This window comes from Thalassophryne amazonica, chromosome 1, assembly GCF_902500255.1.
Source record: "Thalassophryne amazonica chromosome 1, fThaAma1.1, whole genome shotgun sequence".
NCBI classification, from domain to species: domain Eukaryota; kingdom Metazoa; phylum Chordata; class Actinopteri; order Batrachoidiformes; family Batrachoididae; genus Thalassophryne; species Thalassophryne amazonica.
Window position 1 is genome coordinate 45,527,758 of NC_047103.1, and position 15,495 is coordinate 45,543,252.

General features: G+C 39.5%; 1 protein-coding gene across 1 annotated transcript in view; it reads left to right on the forward strand.

Annotated features, from left to right (window-relative positions):
- The first annotated feature begins 1,063 nt into the window (after nucleotides 1–1,063).
- hhatlb (hedgehog acyltransferase like, b) overlaps nucleotides 1,064–15,495 on the forward strand; it is a 30,752-nt gene continuing 16,320 nt past the window's right edge. The window contains exons 1-2 of the mRNA XM_034168962.1: nucleotides 1,064–1,288; nucleotides 13,893–14,020. Coding sequence (XP_034024853.1) covers nucleotides 13,915–14,020 — 106 coding nt within the window. The 5' untranslated portion in view covers nucleotides 1,064–1,288; nucleotides 13,893–13,914. The remainder of the gene's footprint in view (nucleotides 1,289–13,892; nucleotides 14,021–15,495) is intronic.

Sequence of the window (15,495 nt, forward strand, 5' to 3'; positions counted from 1 at the left end):
CCGGCATAGGTTTGGCGCAACTTTGTGTCCAATTTTAACAGCAAGCATGGAAAGAGTTACCCTAAGGTATTACAAACTAAATAGTCAGTGTACGCTGGAGATCGGCAAGTTGCTCCAAAGCTGAGCATGTGCTGGGGTGTGGGAGGTTGGAAGTTTGACTGAGTTCCAGGGTTAAACAAAAAAATAAAAACAACTTTTCCAGAGTTGTGTGAAGTGGTGTGGCTGCTAGGGAGGACCTGTCACCAAAGGCAGTAGGGTGAGAGCTGCTTGGGGAATTATAAGGTGGCCTGTTGTGGTGTGAACGTGCACCAAATGATGCCACATTTGAGAACAGCCACTGTTTAATCAGGGACCAAAGGCAACAACTGGATGTCTTTGGTCTGTGGAGGATCCATAGGTAACTCAAGGAGACTCAGAGGAGGTGCAGCAGTTGCATTTTAAGGAAACTTCAGCTCCAACATTTTCGACATGTAGTGCACTTCTCTGTGCATGAGCCAGCACATATGTGCCTCAGTGCTGAGGACTCCAGCAACTGGAGAATGCCAAGGCGACATTACATATTTCCTGGCTGCAGCAGATAGATGACTTTCAGGTTGGTGGGGATGGGACGGCTGTATGGTTGGCTGGTTGTCAGGGTGATTCCAGACTGAGGTCAGTGTGGTGAAGCACAACACCAGTGTATGCACCCAGAGCTGACCTGACCTTTTATCATGGCTCCAGTGTTATTAAACATCAAACATCACAATTCTGTCAAAATCATGTTTATGTCTGAATACATTTTCTTAAACTGAGCTTTGATGGCCTTGCCAGCATCAGCTCACTGTAGTTTATTCTTTCCATGTAAATCATTTTTTATGAGTTTACGTTTTGTTTCTCTTTTATGTGGATTCCCTAGTTTATTCCCCATAGTTTGCGAAACACTAAGTTCTATCATGTTAAAATAAGAGACCATAATAGAATTTTAATGTTATGAGGCTTATAGGCTCTTCTACAGATTTAGTCGGCCTCATGCTCCACCCCCGTGTGTCCCTGCTCAAAGTATAAATACACTATGTCACCTTTAACTGTCAGCAGCTCCCTGTCAGGGAGTCAGTGGGACCCACAGCCCACCCTGCACTTTGAGCATTCAGAGCACATCCATTAGTTTCCATTTCTAATACACACTACACATCTGTTTTTTTGTTTGTTTGCTTGCTTCTCGTGACATTTTAACCATTAATTTCACTTTTGAGCAAACTCAACTGGTTTGTTTCGCAACTTTGTCTGGATCTCAAGTGCTGCGTTCAAGGTCAGTATGAGGACAGGTGCTGCAGAACCGAAAAGCAGAACGGTTTGGCATTTCAACAGCATGCATGCTAGTTAAGCATCGCAAATAGTAATAATAATCAAGGTTTCCGGTATAGATTTAGTCATAAATGCAACATTAAAAAAAAAAAAATGGAATCCTGAAAGACTTGGTTTGTTTGACCGTCATTAAATTCAGCAGTGAAATGTTTTGTTTAGAAATAGCAGGCAGCGGCATTTTGTCAGTGCCTTCACCTCTCTAAATTCTGATCAGCAAAAACAACAATAACATTTATTGATTCTTTGGCAATGGTAATGTTTTCACCCCTGTTTGTTTGGTTTTTGTCTGTCTTTTTGTTTGTGAACAGCCTGGAGCCCACAATTTTTCACATATTGTTATGAAATTTTTCCTGAAGGTTCATATCCTGATAGGCAAGAACTGATTCAATTTTCAAGACTTATAACTTTACTCATTGTTAGAAACCAAACCTCTGAGTGCTTTACTCACCATTTAAGATAATGAGAAGAAAGGTTTAGGAAGAAATGAATGAAAGGGTCAACCATCTGAAGAGTTACAAAAATCTACTGTACACTGAAAACAGCTAAATAACTAGCAACTTACTTTGTAATCATCCATATGTTTGGAACACGTGACCAGCGTCATTGTACAGCAAAAGCTATACATAAAAAAAAATGTATTTTTATTGTGACCAGTCAGTCCAATAATAATGCAATAATCATGCTGTTTAATCAGCACTTTGATATACCACACCAGCTGGGTAGATAGATAATTACAGCAAAGGCAGAAGTGACATTTGCTTACTATTAGCGGATTCAACAAACATACAGCTTTATTTCCCAAAACAGTTTTGAACAATGACCAACAAAGGCAGATACTGAATCCTCAGTAGTTTACAGTGCAAGTATCACCAGTAGGTAAATAAATTCTAGCAAAATGGTATAATATCACAAGTAATATACGTTGTAAGTAATGATAAAATGCAAGAACACATTAACAAATACATACCTTCACGGACGTTTAATTTACAGCTCAGATGCCCCATTGAGACCTATGTATTTCCTTTTCAGTTATTTGTGGAAACAAGTGACATACGTGCTAGTGTACAAACCCTGTGATGACAGAAGCTTTTAAATATGAATGTCATAGTTTGACAGGGATTCACATTCATGACCCATCCAGCAGGTACCAGTGTTCTGCATATGTTACTTTTGAAATATGTCTGCTTCAAATTTGTAACTTGAAGTACCAAAAAAATGTTATAGTATCACCCAGCCTCACTTTCTATCTACTCTTTAATTCCAGTATTACTTTCCTGCTGTGCTGTATATTTTTCCTGTATTTGGCTACATAGTGGGCATCATGTTTTTCCCCGTGGTTGCTATCTTAACTTGTGAACTGACACGAGGATATTACAAAAGCAAAACAAAGTTGCTTTTTTGATTTATTTGATCATTAATTACAGTCTAACAACTTCATTGTCATTATGTATAGTTGTATTTTGGTGATTTACAAGATGAGAGTATTTATTGTTTTTGAGTTATTGTCTGCACAGCCTGGTTGGGTTAGAATAACACACTTACTCATCAACATTTTTGCTGTATAAAGTTTTCATTGTTAACACCACAGGGGAAGTTATTTCTCTCATACAACATAATTGCCCAATCTAAGGGCCCCTTCATACATAACATGATTTAAGCCAGCTAGTGCACGAAGGAGGAATTGCATGCCATACGTGAAAAATCGGAGCTGCCTCCAACGCCTCGCACGCCCCCCCCCCACACATCTGGCGTGTGTGAGGGGGGGAGGGCACACTTGCATAAAATACTTATATGAATGTACAGACACGAACACATGCGGGGCGGACAGCCAGGTCAGAGCGCACACAGCACGGGGAGGCGCCTCCCAGCTGCTGACCAGAGACACAAATGACGGCTCCGTGCACAGGACGTATCACAATACAAACACAGAGACCACAGCCAGGACAGGTACATTAATAAGTACTACACAACCTATATACACAATTACATAACAAATAACTAAAAAATAATGATCACATAACAGAGAGTGACATGTTAACAATAACCAGCAAAAATCTATTTAAGCATAAAAATTCAAAAAGAAAAAATAATATAGCACCTTCAATTGCACCACAGACTAAAACAGTTAAATGTGGTCTATTAAACATTAGGTCTCTCTCTTCTAAGTCCCTGTTGGTAAATGATATAATAATTGATCAACGTATTGATTTATTCTGCCTAACAGAAACCTGGTTACAGCAGGATGAATATGTTAGTTTAAATGAGTCAACACCCCCGAGTCACACTAACTGTCAGAATGCTCGTAGCACGGGCCGGGGCGGAGGATTAGCAGCAATCTTCCATTCCAGCCTATTAATTAATCAAAAACCTAGACAGAGCTTTAATTCATTTGAAAGCTTGTCTCTTAGTCTTGTCCATCCAAATTGGAAGTCCCAAAAACCAGTTTTATTTGTTATTATCTATCGTCCACCTGGTCGTTACTGTGAGTTTCTCTGTGAATTTTCAGACCTTTTGTCTGACTTAGTGCTTAGCTCAGATAAGATAATTATAGTGGGCGATTTTAACATCCACACAGATGCTGAGAATGACAGCCTCAACACTGCATTTAATCTATTATTAGACTCTATCGGCTTTGCTCAAAAAGTAAATGAGTCCACCCACCACTTTAATCATATTTTAGATCTTGTTCTGACTTATGGTATGGAAATAGAAGACTTAACAGTATTCCCTGAAAACTCCCTTCTGTCTGATCATTTTTTAATAACATTTACATTTACCCTGTTGGACTACCCTGCAGTGGGGAATAAGTTTCATTACACTAGAAGTCTTTCAGAAAGCGCTGTAACTAGGTTTAAGGATATGATTCCTTCTTTATGTTCTCTAATGTCATATACCAACACAGAGCAGAGTAGCTACCTAAACTCTGTAAGGGAGTTAGAGTATCTCGTCAATAGTTTTACATCCTCATTGAAGACAACTTTGGATGCTGTAGCTCCTCTGAAAAAGAGAGCTTTAAATCAGAAGTGTCTGACTCCGTGCTATAACTCACAAACTCGTAGCTTAAAGCAGATAACCCGTAAGTTGGAGAGGAAATGGCGTCTCACTAATTTAGAAGATCTTCACTTAGCCTGGAAAAAGAGTTTGTTGCTCTATAAAAAAGCCCTCCGTAAAGCTAGGACATCTTTCTACTCATCACTAATTGAAGAAAATAAGAACAACCCCAGGTTTCTTTTCAGCACTGTAGCCAGGCTGACAAAGAGTCAGAGCTCTATTGAGCTGAGTATTCCATTAACTTTAACTAGTAATGACTTCATGACTTTCTTTGCTAAGAAAATTTTGACTATTAGAGAAAAAATTACTCATAACCATCCCAAAGATGTATCGTTATCTTTGGCTGCTTTCAGTGATGCTGGTATTTGGTTAGACTCTTTCTCTCCGATTGTTCTGTCTGAGTTATTTTCATTAGTTACTTCATCCAAACCATCAACATGTTTATTAGACCCCATTCCTGCCAGGCTGCTCAAGGAAGTCCTACCATTATTTAATGCTTCAATCTTAAATATGATCAATCTATCTTTGTTAGTTGGTTATGTACCACAGGCCTTTAAGGTGGCAGTAATTAAACCATTACTTAAAAAGCCATCACTTGACCCAGCTATCTTAGCTAATTATAGGCCAATCTCCAACCTTCGTTTTCTCTCAAAGATTCTTGAGAGGGTAGTTGTAAAACAGCTAACTGATCACCTGCAGAGGAATGGTCTATTTGAAGAGTTTCAGTCAGGTTTTAGAATTCATCATAGTACAGAAACAGCATTAGTGAAGGTTACAAATGATCTTCTTATGGCTTCGGACAGTGGACTTATCTCTGTGCTTGTTCTGTTGGACCTCAGTGCTGCTTTTGATACTGTTGACCATAAAATTTTATTACAGAGATTAGAGCATGTCATAGGTATTAAGGGCACTGCGCTGCGGTGGTTTGAATCATATTTGTCTAATAGATTACAGTTTGTTCATGTAAATGGGGAATCTTCTTCACAGACTAAAGTTAATTATGGAGTTCCACAAGGTTCTGTGCTAGGACCAATTTTATTCACTTTATACATGCTTCCCTTAGGCAGTATTATTAGACGGTATTGCTTAAATTTTCATTGTTACGCAGATGATACCCAGCTTTATCTATCCATGAAGCCAGAGGATACACACCAATTAGCTAAACTGCAGGATTGTCTTACAGACATAAAGACATGGATGACCTCTAATTTCCTGCTTTTAAACTTAGATAAAACTGAAGTTATTGTACTTGGCCCCACAAATCTTAGAAGCATGGTGTCTAACCAGATCGTTACTCTGGATGGCATTTCCCTGATCTCTAGTAATACTGTGAGAAATCTTGGAGTCATTTTTGATCAGGATATGTCATTCAAAGCGCATATTAAACAAATATGTAGGACTGCCTTTTTGCATTTACGCAATATCTCTAAAATCAGAAAGGTCTTGTCTCAGAGTGATGCTGAAAAACTAATTCATGCATTTATTTCCTCTAGGCTGGACTATTGTAATTCATTATTATCAGGTTGTCCTAAAAGTTCCCTAAAAAGCCTTCAGTTGGTTCAGAATGCTGCAGCTAGAGTACTGACGGGGACTAGCAGGAGAGAGCATATCTCACCCGTGTTGGCCTCTCTTCATTGGCTTCCTGTTAATTCTAGAATAGAATTTAAAATTCTTCTTCTTACTTATAAGGTTTTGAATAATCAGGTCCCATCTTATCTTAGGGACCTCGTAGTACCATATTACCCCATTAGAGCGCTTCGCTCTCAGACTGCGGGCTTACTTGTGGTTCCTAGGGTTTGTAAGAGTAGAATGGGAGGCAGAGCCTTCAGCTTTCAGGCTCCTCTCCTGTGGAACCAGCTCCCAATTCAGATCAGGGAGACAGATACCCTCTCTACTTTTAAGATTAGGCTTAAAACTTTCCTTTTCGCTAAGGATCGGGTGACCCTGGACCATCCCTTGGTTATGTTGCTTTAGACGTAGACTGTGGGGGGGGGTTCCCATGATGCACTGTTTCTTTCTCTTTTTGCTCCGTATGCATCACTCTGCATTTAATCATTAGTGATCGATCTCTGCCCCCCTTCTCGGCATGTCTTTTTCCTGGTTCTTTCCCTCAGCCCCAACCAGTCTCAGCAGAAGACTGCCCCTCCCTGAGCCTGGTTCTGCTGGAGGTTTCTTCCTGTTAAAAGGGAGTTTTTCCTTCCCACTGTGGCCAAGTGCTTGCTCATAGGGGGTCGTTTTGACCGTTGGGGTTTTTCATGATTATTGTATGGCCTTGCCTTACAATATGGAGCGCCTTGGGGCAACTGTTTGTTGTGATTTGGCGCTATATAAGAAAAAAGTTGATTGATTGATTGATGTTGGTGTGTGCACTGAACTGACAGGGGGCGTGCCCACCAACAGCAGTTGCTGTTGAGATCTCTGGTTCTGGATGTCCCAGTTGGGGAACACATACTGTGTTTTGACAGACATGAACTAACAACTGTCCACTGTAATGCGCATGTGTCTGCTTGCTGTCCTCACGTGGACATACATAAAAACATATATCGCTGTTGTGATGGGCTGCGCACATTGACAGACTGCCCCAGGTGAAATGGACAGTCAGATCATAACACACAGTGGGCGATCTGAATGTCACGTCACCCACATGAGCTCTGTTCTACATGATGCGGTATCTGTACTGCAGCACACCATCCACAGGACACGTGTGTTGGACCGGACACACGCATGGGGCCGGCTGGACGCACGGGGCCAGCAGATGTAGACATGATGAGTGCACTGCTTCATTCATGTCATTTCATGACTGTACATCTGTGACCATGGGTCATCTACAGAGGAACAAACAGTTCATACTTGTATTCTTCGCTCAGTAAGAGGGATTCAATAAAATGCAGTGTTTTTTATGGTGTGTGGTTTTATTTTTTAAATACGTTTATCTCCTTGTTGATTTCAGGCATTTTATGCACCTTTTATACGATAGCTATGGTAGTGCAGTGGTAAAGTTTCTGGCTGGCAATCAAAGCTTTTGTAAATTGCAAGTTCGAATCCCGTGGGTGGCTTGTATATTTTTTTCCACAGCAGCTGTGTGATGTGGTTACACGTTCTCCAGCTGCTCGCACTGTGTTCCCGCTGGGAAACCATCGCAGCGGGATCGTTCATGCCTGGCCGACCACGTGTCCCTCCCAACATTGGCTCAATGTTTTGGTAGTTCGCTCATACCGTTTCACCGTGATTTGTCCTGATTTGTACTTATTCATACTATGTGTGAAGAGGCCCTAAGACAAACACTCACAGGCGTGGGTGCTAATAATGTCAATATGAGTACAGTTGTAGAAAAGCAAACTTGACCTTTAAGATCACCTCCTTATGGAAAAAGTACTATGTTGTATTGGATCCAATTCTTTATGCATGCAGAGGGTCAAATAAGTATTGAACACATCACCATTTTTCTCAGTTAATATATTTGTAAAGATGCTATTGACATGAAATTTTCACCAAATGTCAGTAACAACCCAAGTGATCCACACATACAAAGAAATAAAAACAAATATATACAGAAATTAAGTTATGTGTAACCAAATGGAATGGCACAAGGAAAAAGTATTGAACATGCTTACTGAAATTTATTTAATTTGCACAAAAGCCTTTGTTGGTCGTGACAGCTTCAAGATGCCTTCTGTGTGGAGAAACTAGTCACATGTATTGCTCAGGTGTGATTTTTGCCCATTGTTCCATTCATTCTTGAAGGTTCCATGGATGGACCTCTTCTATGAACTCTGATCTTTAGTTGTTTCCATAGAGTTTCTACTTGTTTCAAGCCAGGTGATTGTCTGGAACATTCTAGCAGCTTTATTTTCATTCTCTGAAACAACTGACTGACAACTGATTAAAAAAAAAAAGACAAAAGTTTCTATGTGTTGAAATCTAGTTAAAGTATGTTTATTTCTGCGATATATCACACAATTACAGCTAATTTCATTTCTAGTAAAGTTTATTTTGGGTGATTCCATGGAAAATATGGTGCATTAGCTTTGTGAGGTCTTGAAGATGAGACATGAAAGATGATGCACATGGATACATGTGCAATGTTCAAAGTTTATACTGCATTAGATGGTAACTCTGAATTTCTGACTTCAAACCAGGAAAATCACACAACAGAATACAAATAATGAATGTTTATGAGTGCAATGGTAAGAATATTTGCATGAGTTGAAAGATGGAATGTACCACTCAACAAGGTGCCAGTCGAGCTAAATGGAATTTATCATCGTTCAATAAATTAAAATATTCTTACCACTGGACAACTGGAATGCATTAAATTATTTGTTTTATATGACACCTAAATAGCTTCACGCCATTTGAGATTTTACTTAAAATTAGAAAGGTGTTTTTTCAGCTCACTGGTGATTCTCCAACACACAGCTGAGTTCAGCCAGAGCCACTGAGTAGCTCAGAGGTGTGTGTGGAGCAAAAGCTTGTTTTCTTTAATCCAGTGAAAACTTGCAATAACAACTCGTCCATTTCTTCATCTGACAGCATTCGTATCATGGAAGCAGTTTTACCTGAGGCCAAAATATGTCCATTGGTTTTGCGAAGACTTTGCGTCCATCCAGCCATCCATCCATCTGGCTGTCCGTCTGTCTATGCTCAGCCTAACTCCAATCCTATTACTCCCACAGTCTTCAAATTCACAGGATGCATTCTTGGGACACAGACCTTGGACATGTTCAAAGATGGCTAACCTTGACCTATTTTAAGTGGTCAAAAGGTCACATTCTACACAGTCTTTCACTGATTAACATTGAATCGGTGTGTAACTTTGCAAAAACAATGTCGGACTCTGTAGTTTTCTCTGGGCCCCTCCCCAATCAGACCGGGAGTGACATGTTTAGCCGCATGTTCTCCTTGAATTGCTGGCTGTCTGAGTGGTGTCCAAAAAATGAGGTGGGCTTCATTGATAATTGGCAAAGCTTCTGGGGAAAACCTGGTCTTGTTAGGAGAGACGGCATCCATCCCACTTTAGAGGGAGCAGCTCTCATTTCTAGAAATCTGGCCAATTTTTTGGGATCCTCCAAACTGTGACTGTCTAGCGTTGGGACCAGGAGGCAGAGCTGTGGTCTTATACACCTCTCTGCAGCTTCTCTCCCCCTGCCATCCCCTCATTACCCCATCCCCGTAGAGACGGTGCCTGCTCCCAGACCACCAATAACCAGCAAAAATCTATTTAAGCATAAAAATTCAAAAAGAAAAAATAATATAGCACCTTCAATTGCACCACAGACTAAAACAGTTAAATGTGGTCTATTAAACATTAGGTCTCTTTCTTCTAAGTCCCTGTTGGTAAATGATATAATAATTGATCAACGTATTGATTTATTCTGCCTAACAGAAACTTGGTTACAGCAGGATGAATATGTTAGTTTAAATGATTCAACACCCCCGAGTCACACTAACTGTCAGAATGCTCGTAGCACGGGCCGGGGCGGAGGATTAGCAGCAATCTTCCATTCCAGCTTATTAATTAATCAAAAACCTAGACAGAGCTTTAATTCATTTGAAAGCTTGTATCTTAGTCTTGTCCATCCAAATTGGAAGTCCCAAAAACCAGTTTTATTTGTTATTATCTATCGTCCACCTGGTCGTTACTGTGAGTTTCTCTGTGAATTTTCAGACCTTTTGTCTGACTTAGTGCTTAGCTCAGATAAGATAATTATAGTGGGCGATTTTAACATCCACACAGATGCTGAGAATGACAGCCTCAACACTTCATTTAATCTATTATTAGACTCTATCGGCTTTGCTCAAAAAGTAAATGAGTCCACCCACCACTTTAATCATATTTTAGATCTTGTTCTGACTTATGGTATGGAAATAGAAGACTTAACAGTATTCCCTGAAAACTCCCTTTTGTCTGATCATTTTTTAATAACATTTACATTTACCCTGATGGACTACCCTGCAGTGGGGAATAAGTTTCATTACACTAGAAGTCTTTCAGAAAGCGCTGTAACTAGGTTTAAGGATATGATTCCTTCTTTATGTTCTCTAATGTCATATACCAACACAGAGCAGAGTAGCTACCTAAACTCTGTAAGGGAGTTAGAGTATCTTGTCAATAGTTTTACATCCTCATTGAAGACAACTTTGGATGCTGTAGCTCCTCTGAAAAAGAGAGCTTTAAATCAGAAGTGTCTGACTCCGTGGTATAACTCACAAACTCGTAGCTTAAAGCAGATAACCCGTAAGTTGGAGAGGAAATGGCGTCTCACTAATTTAGAAGATCTTCACTTAGCCTGGAAAAAGAGTTTGTTGCTCTATAAGAAAGCCCTTCGTGAAGCTAGGACATCTTTCTACTCATCACTAATTGAAGAAAATAAGAACAACCCCAGGTTTCTTTTCAGCACTGTAGCCAGGCTGACAAAGAGTCAGAGCTCTATTGAGCTGAGTATTCCATTAACTTTAACTAGTAATGACTTCATGACTTTCTTTGCTAACAAAATTTTGACTATTAGAGAAAAAATTACTCATAACCATCCCAAAGATGTATCGTTATCTTTGGCTGCTTTCAGTGATGCCGGTATTTGGTTAGACTCTTTCTCTCCGATTGTTCTGTCTGAGTTATTTTCATTAGTTACTTCATCCAAACCATCAACATGCTTATTAGACCCCATTCCTGCCAGGCTGCTCAAGGAAGTCCTACCATTATTTAATGCTTCAATCTTAAATATGATCAATCTATCTTTGTTAGTTGGTTATGTACCACAGGCCTTTAAGGTGGCAGTAATTAAACCATTACTTAAAAAGCCATCACTTGACCCAGCTATCTTAGCTAATTATAGGCCAATCTCCAACCTTCCTTTTCTCTCAAAGATTCTTGAGAGGGTAGTTGTAAAACAGCTAACTGATCACCTGCAGAGGAATGGTCTATTTGAAGAGTTTCAGTCAGGTTTTAGAATTCATCATAGTACAGAAACAGCATTAGTGAAGGTTACAAATGATCTTCTTATGGCTTCGGACAGTGGACTTATCTCTGTGCTTGTTCTGTTGGACCTCAGTGCTGCTTTTGATACTGTTGACCATAAAATTTTATTACAGAGATTAGAGCATGTCATAGGTATTAAAGGCATTGCGCTGCGGTGGTTTGAATCATATTTGTCTAATAGATTACAGTTTGTTCATGTAAATGGGGAATCTTCTTCACAGACTAAAGTTAATTATGGAGTTCCACAAGGTTCTGTGCTAGGACCAATTTTATTCACTTTATACATGCTTCCCTTGGGCAGTATTATTAGACGGTATTGCTTAAATTTTCATTGTTACGCAGATGATACCCAGCTTTATCTATCCATGAAGCCAGAGGATACGCACCAATTAGCTAAACTGCAGGATTGTCTTACAGACATAAAGACATGGATGACCTCTAATTTCCTGCTTTTAAACTCAGATAAAACTGAAGTTATTGTACTTGGCCCCACAAATCTTAGAAGCATGGTGTCTAACCAGATCGTTACTCTGGATGGCATTTCCCTGATCTCTAGTAATACTGTGAGAAATCTTGGAGTTATTTTTGATCAGGATATGTCATTCAAAGCGCATATTAAACAAATATGTAGGACTGCCTTTTTGCATTTACGCAATATCTCTAAAATCAGAAAGGTCTTGTCTCAGAGTGATGCTGAAAAACTAATTCATGCATTTGTTTCCTCTAGGCTGGACTATTGTAATTCATTATTATCAGGTTGTCCTAAAAGTTCCCTAAAAAGCCTTCAGTTGGTTCAGAATGCTGCAGCTAGAGTACTGACGGGGACTAGCAGGAGAGAGCATATCTCACCCGTGTTGGCCTCCCTTCATTGGCTTCCTGTTAATGCTAGAATAGAATTTAAAATTCTTCTTCTTACTTATAAGGTTTTGAATAATCAGGTCCCATCTTATCTTAGGGACCTCATAGTACCATATTACCCCATTAGAGCGCTTCGCTCTCAGACTGCGGGCTTACTTGTAGTTCCTAGGGTTTGTAAGAGTAGAATGGGAGGCAGAGCCTTCAGCTTTCAGGCTCCTCTCCTGTGGAACCAGCTCCCAATTCAGATCAGGGAGACAGATACCCTCTCTACTTTTAAGATTAGGCTTAAAACTTTCCTTTTCGCTAAGGCTTATAGTTAGGGCTGGATCGGGTGACCCTGGACCATCCCTTGGTTATGTTGCTTTAGACGTAGACTGTGTTTCATAATTATTGTATGGCCTTGCCTTGCAATGTGGAGCGCCTTGGGGCAACTGTTTGTTGTGATTTGGCGCTATACAAGAAAAAAGTTGATTGATTGATTGATTGATTACATGCTCATACGGCCGAGGGTACTTTAGCATTACGTTCTGTATTTTATTTTAGTTTTTTTACAAAACTCTAATGGAGGTGTGCAATAGAGTGAAATGTATGTGAGAAAAATGCACGGTAAATAGAACCAAAATGTACAAAACATGATGTCACTCATTCATTGGGTGAAATAATGGATGTCACACAATCCACCAATCAAATGACAAGGATCTATTCATGTGTCAGTGATTGTTTTGGGCAAACCAAGTAAAATGTTGCACCCGTTAATGATGTTGGTATTCACACCTGGCACAACAGACCTATGTGAGTGTGGTCTTACCTGTCCAGCAAGCATCCAGCAAAAGTATTGTGAAATATGCAAATATTTTATCCTGAGTTGTTCCCAATAGGGAAGTAACAGACTACTTCAGTTTTACTTATTTATTTATTTAATTTTTGGACACTTTCAGCCACAATTGCAGGTCTACCACATTTCTTCAGCTCTCTGATGCTGATCATGCTTGCTTTTAAGGGTCGGATCACATCCCTGCGCCTTCTCCACAGAAAGTGTTTTTTGGTGTCTTGTCATTGGACTTTAACCCATGTGGTTCAAAATCCTAAACTGTTTTCATGCACAATGAATTTTGGTCATATTGGTGACATAAGATTGTGAACTCTTTATATGAATACTGAGGAACAAAATTACAGCGGCGCAGAAGAAAATCACATTTAACAGCATTAAATCACTGATGTGTTACTGTGATAGAGACTGCAGATTAATCATCGCAGATGTTTCAAACCGTCATTTTACACATTACTTAATATTACTTGATAAATTGCTTTAAAAGTCCAATGTTGTTGTCTAAATTATGTATATTCTCAAAAAAAGAAAATGGGTCTGTTGCCAAAATACCACCGTACGTACAGGGGACTGGAAGAATGGAGGAAAATCGAGCATTCCATCTTTAGGCACAGATGTTCCTCATTCAAATGTTGAAGTGCCGTCACCACCTTTTAACACTTCGTCCTGCAGCTGCTGCTTCAGAGACAAAAATCCAATTTAATCTGAGAGGACCATCACATTCTGATCAAGATGTGCGTCTTGGTTTCAAATGAGAAAAAGTGTCCTGATGTGTTGTCATGTCAGTTTTTTCCTGCTGTTTTATAACTAAACAATATTGTGATTGTGCAGGTAAGTCCAGCCACACATCGCCATGGGGATCAAAGCCGCCCTGCCCAAGTATGAACTCTATTTCTACAACACGGTGCTGTTTCTGGCCCTGTCCTGGTCCGCCAGCTGGATCTTTGCTGTGTCCAACTGTGAGTATGAGGAATCTCCTGCAAACATACGGCAAAGTGTCCAAAATTAACTCTGCTATCGAAAACTAATAGAACACGTCACCATTATTTATTTATTATTCCTCCTTTTCTTCCTCACATATGAAGAGTTACACAGTTGTGACTATCTGATCAGTTTCAGTGTCAAACCTAAAAAATAAAGGTGCCTGTGCAGATCAGCGCACTTATTTATTTTTAAACAAACATGTTAAACTAATTTATTTGACATTTTTTGAGTTATATTTTGTTTGCACATTTTTGGTTTTGCTATTACACATTGTCTTGTAATGTTGTTTTTATAACTGTGTTGTCTTCCGTGCTTAAATGTTTCTTCTCTAAAAACTTGTGTAGTTGCTGATTTTAAAAAAGCAATGTAAATAAAACTGGTTTCTATGTGAGCGTTTTGTGTGCAGTCCAGTTGAAATGGTATAAAGTGGTATGATGTATGTATAATCCATTAATAATCAGACTGATTGAGAATCTGAACAGAAACAACCCACATAAACTCATCAATTAAAATGTAATAGCTGACTCAGATCACAGCAACAGCAGGAATATGACACGGATGATGTAATCCTTTAATAAGTACACTGTAAACACAAACAAGTTAGCAGAACTCAGAAATATTGAGGCAATCAATTGCCACAAAATATTGAGTTCATAAACTTAAAAGTCATTGTTTCCAGAATTTAAAAGATTCGATCATATGCTACTTGTACCTCATGATTACAATTGAAGTGTTCATTAAGCAAAAGTAAGTCCCTTCAGCTGCTCCCTTCTTTTTCACTCAGGGTCACCACAGCAGATCCAAAGTGGATCTTGCATGTTGATTTGGCACAAGTTTTACGTCGGATGCCCTTCCTGACTGACACAAGTCCACATTACATGGAGACATGTGGCAGGGGTGGGATTTGAACTGGGAACCTTATGCAACAAAACCAAGCACAATAACCACTTGGTCAGCACCCCTACTGAAGTCTCCATTAAGTCAACTCAAATATTTTAATATACAATTAATTAATTCTTTTAAGTTGTGCTTAAGTTATGCTTTGAAGTTTTACTTAATATACAATTAGTTTAATTTACTCAAAAAGCAAGACCATGTTACACAAACTTGAATATTTAAGTAAGGAGAATGTTTTCTTAAAACGTTGAGCGTTTACACTACTTAATCTTTTTAATTAATTTAAACATTGGGGGTACAGTGTAGGGCAGCACGGTGGCTTAGTGGTTAGCACTGTTACCTCACAGCGAGAAGGTCATGGGTTCAATTCCCGTGGCCTTTCTGTGTGGAGTTTGCATGTTCTCCCCGTGTTTGCATGGGTTTCCTCCAGGTGCTCCGGTTTCCTCCCACATCCAAAGACATGCGGGTTAGGTGGATTGGAATCTTTAAAATTGTCCTTAGGTGTGCGTGTGGGTGTGTCTGTTTTTGTTTGTCTATTTGTGGCTCTGCGACA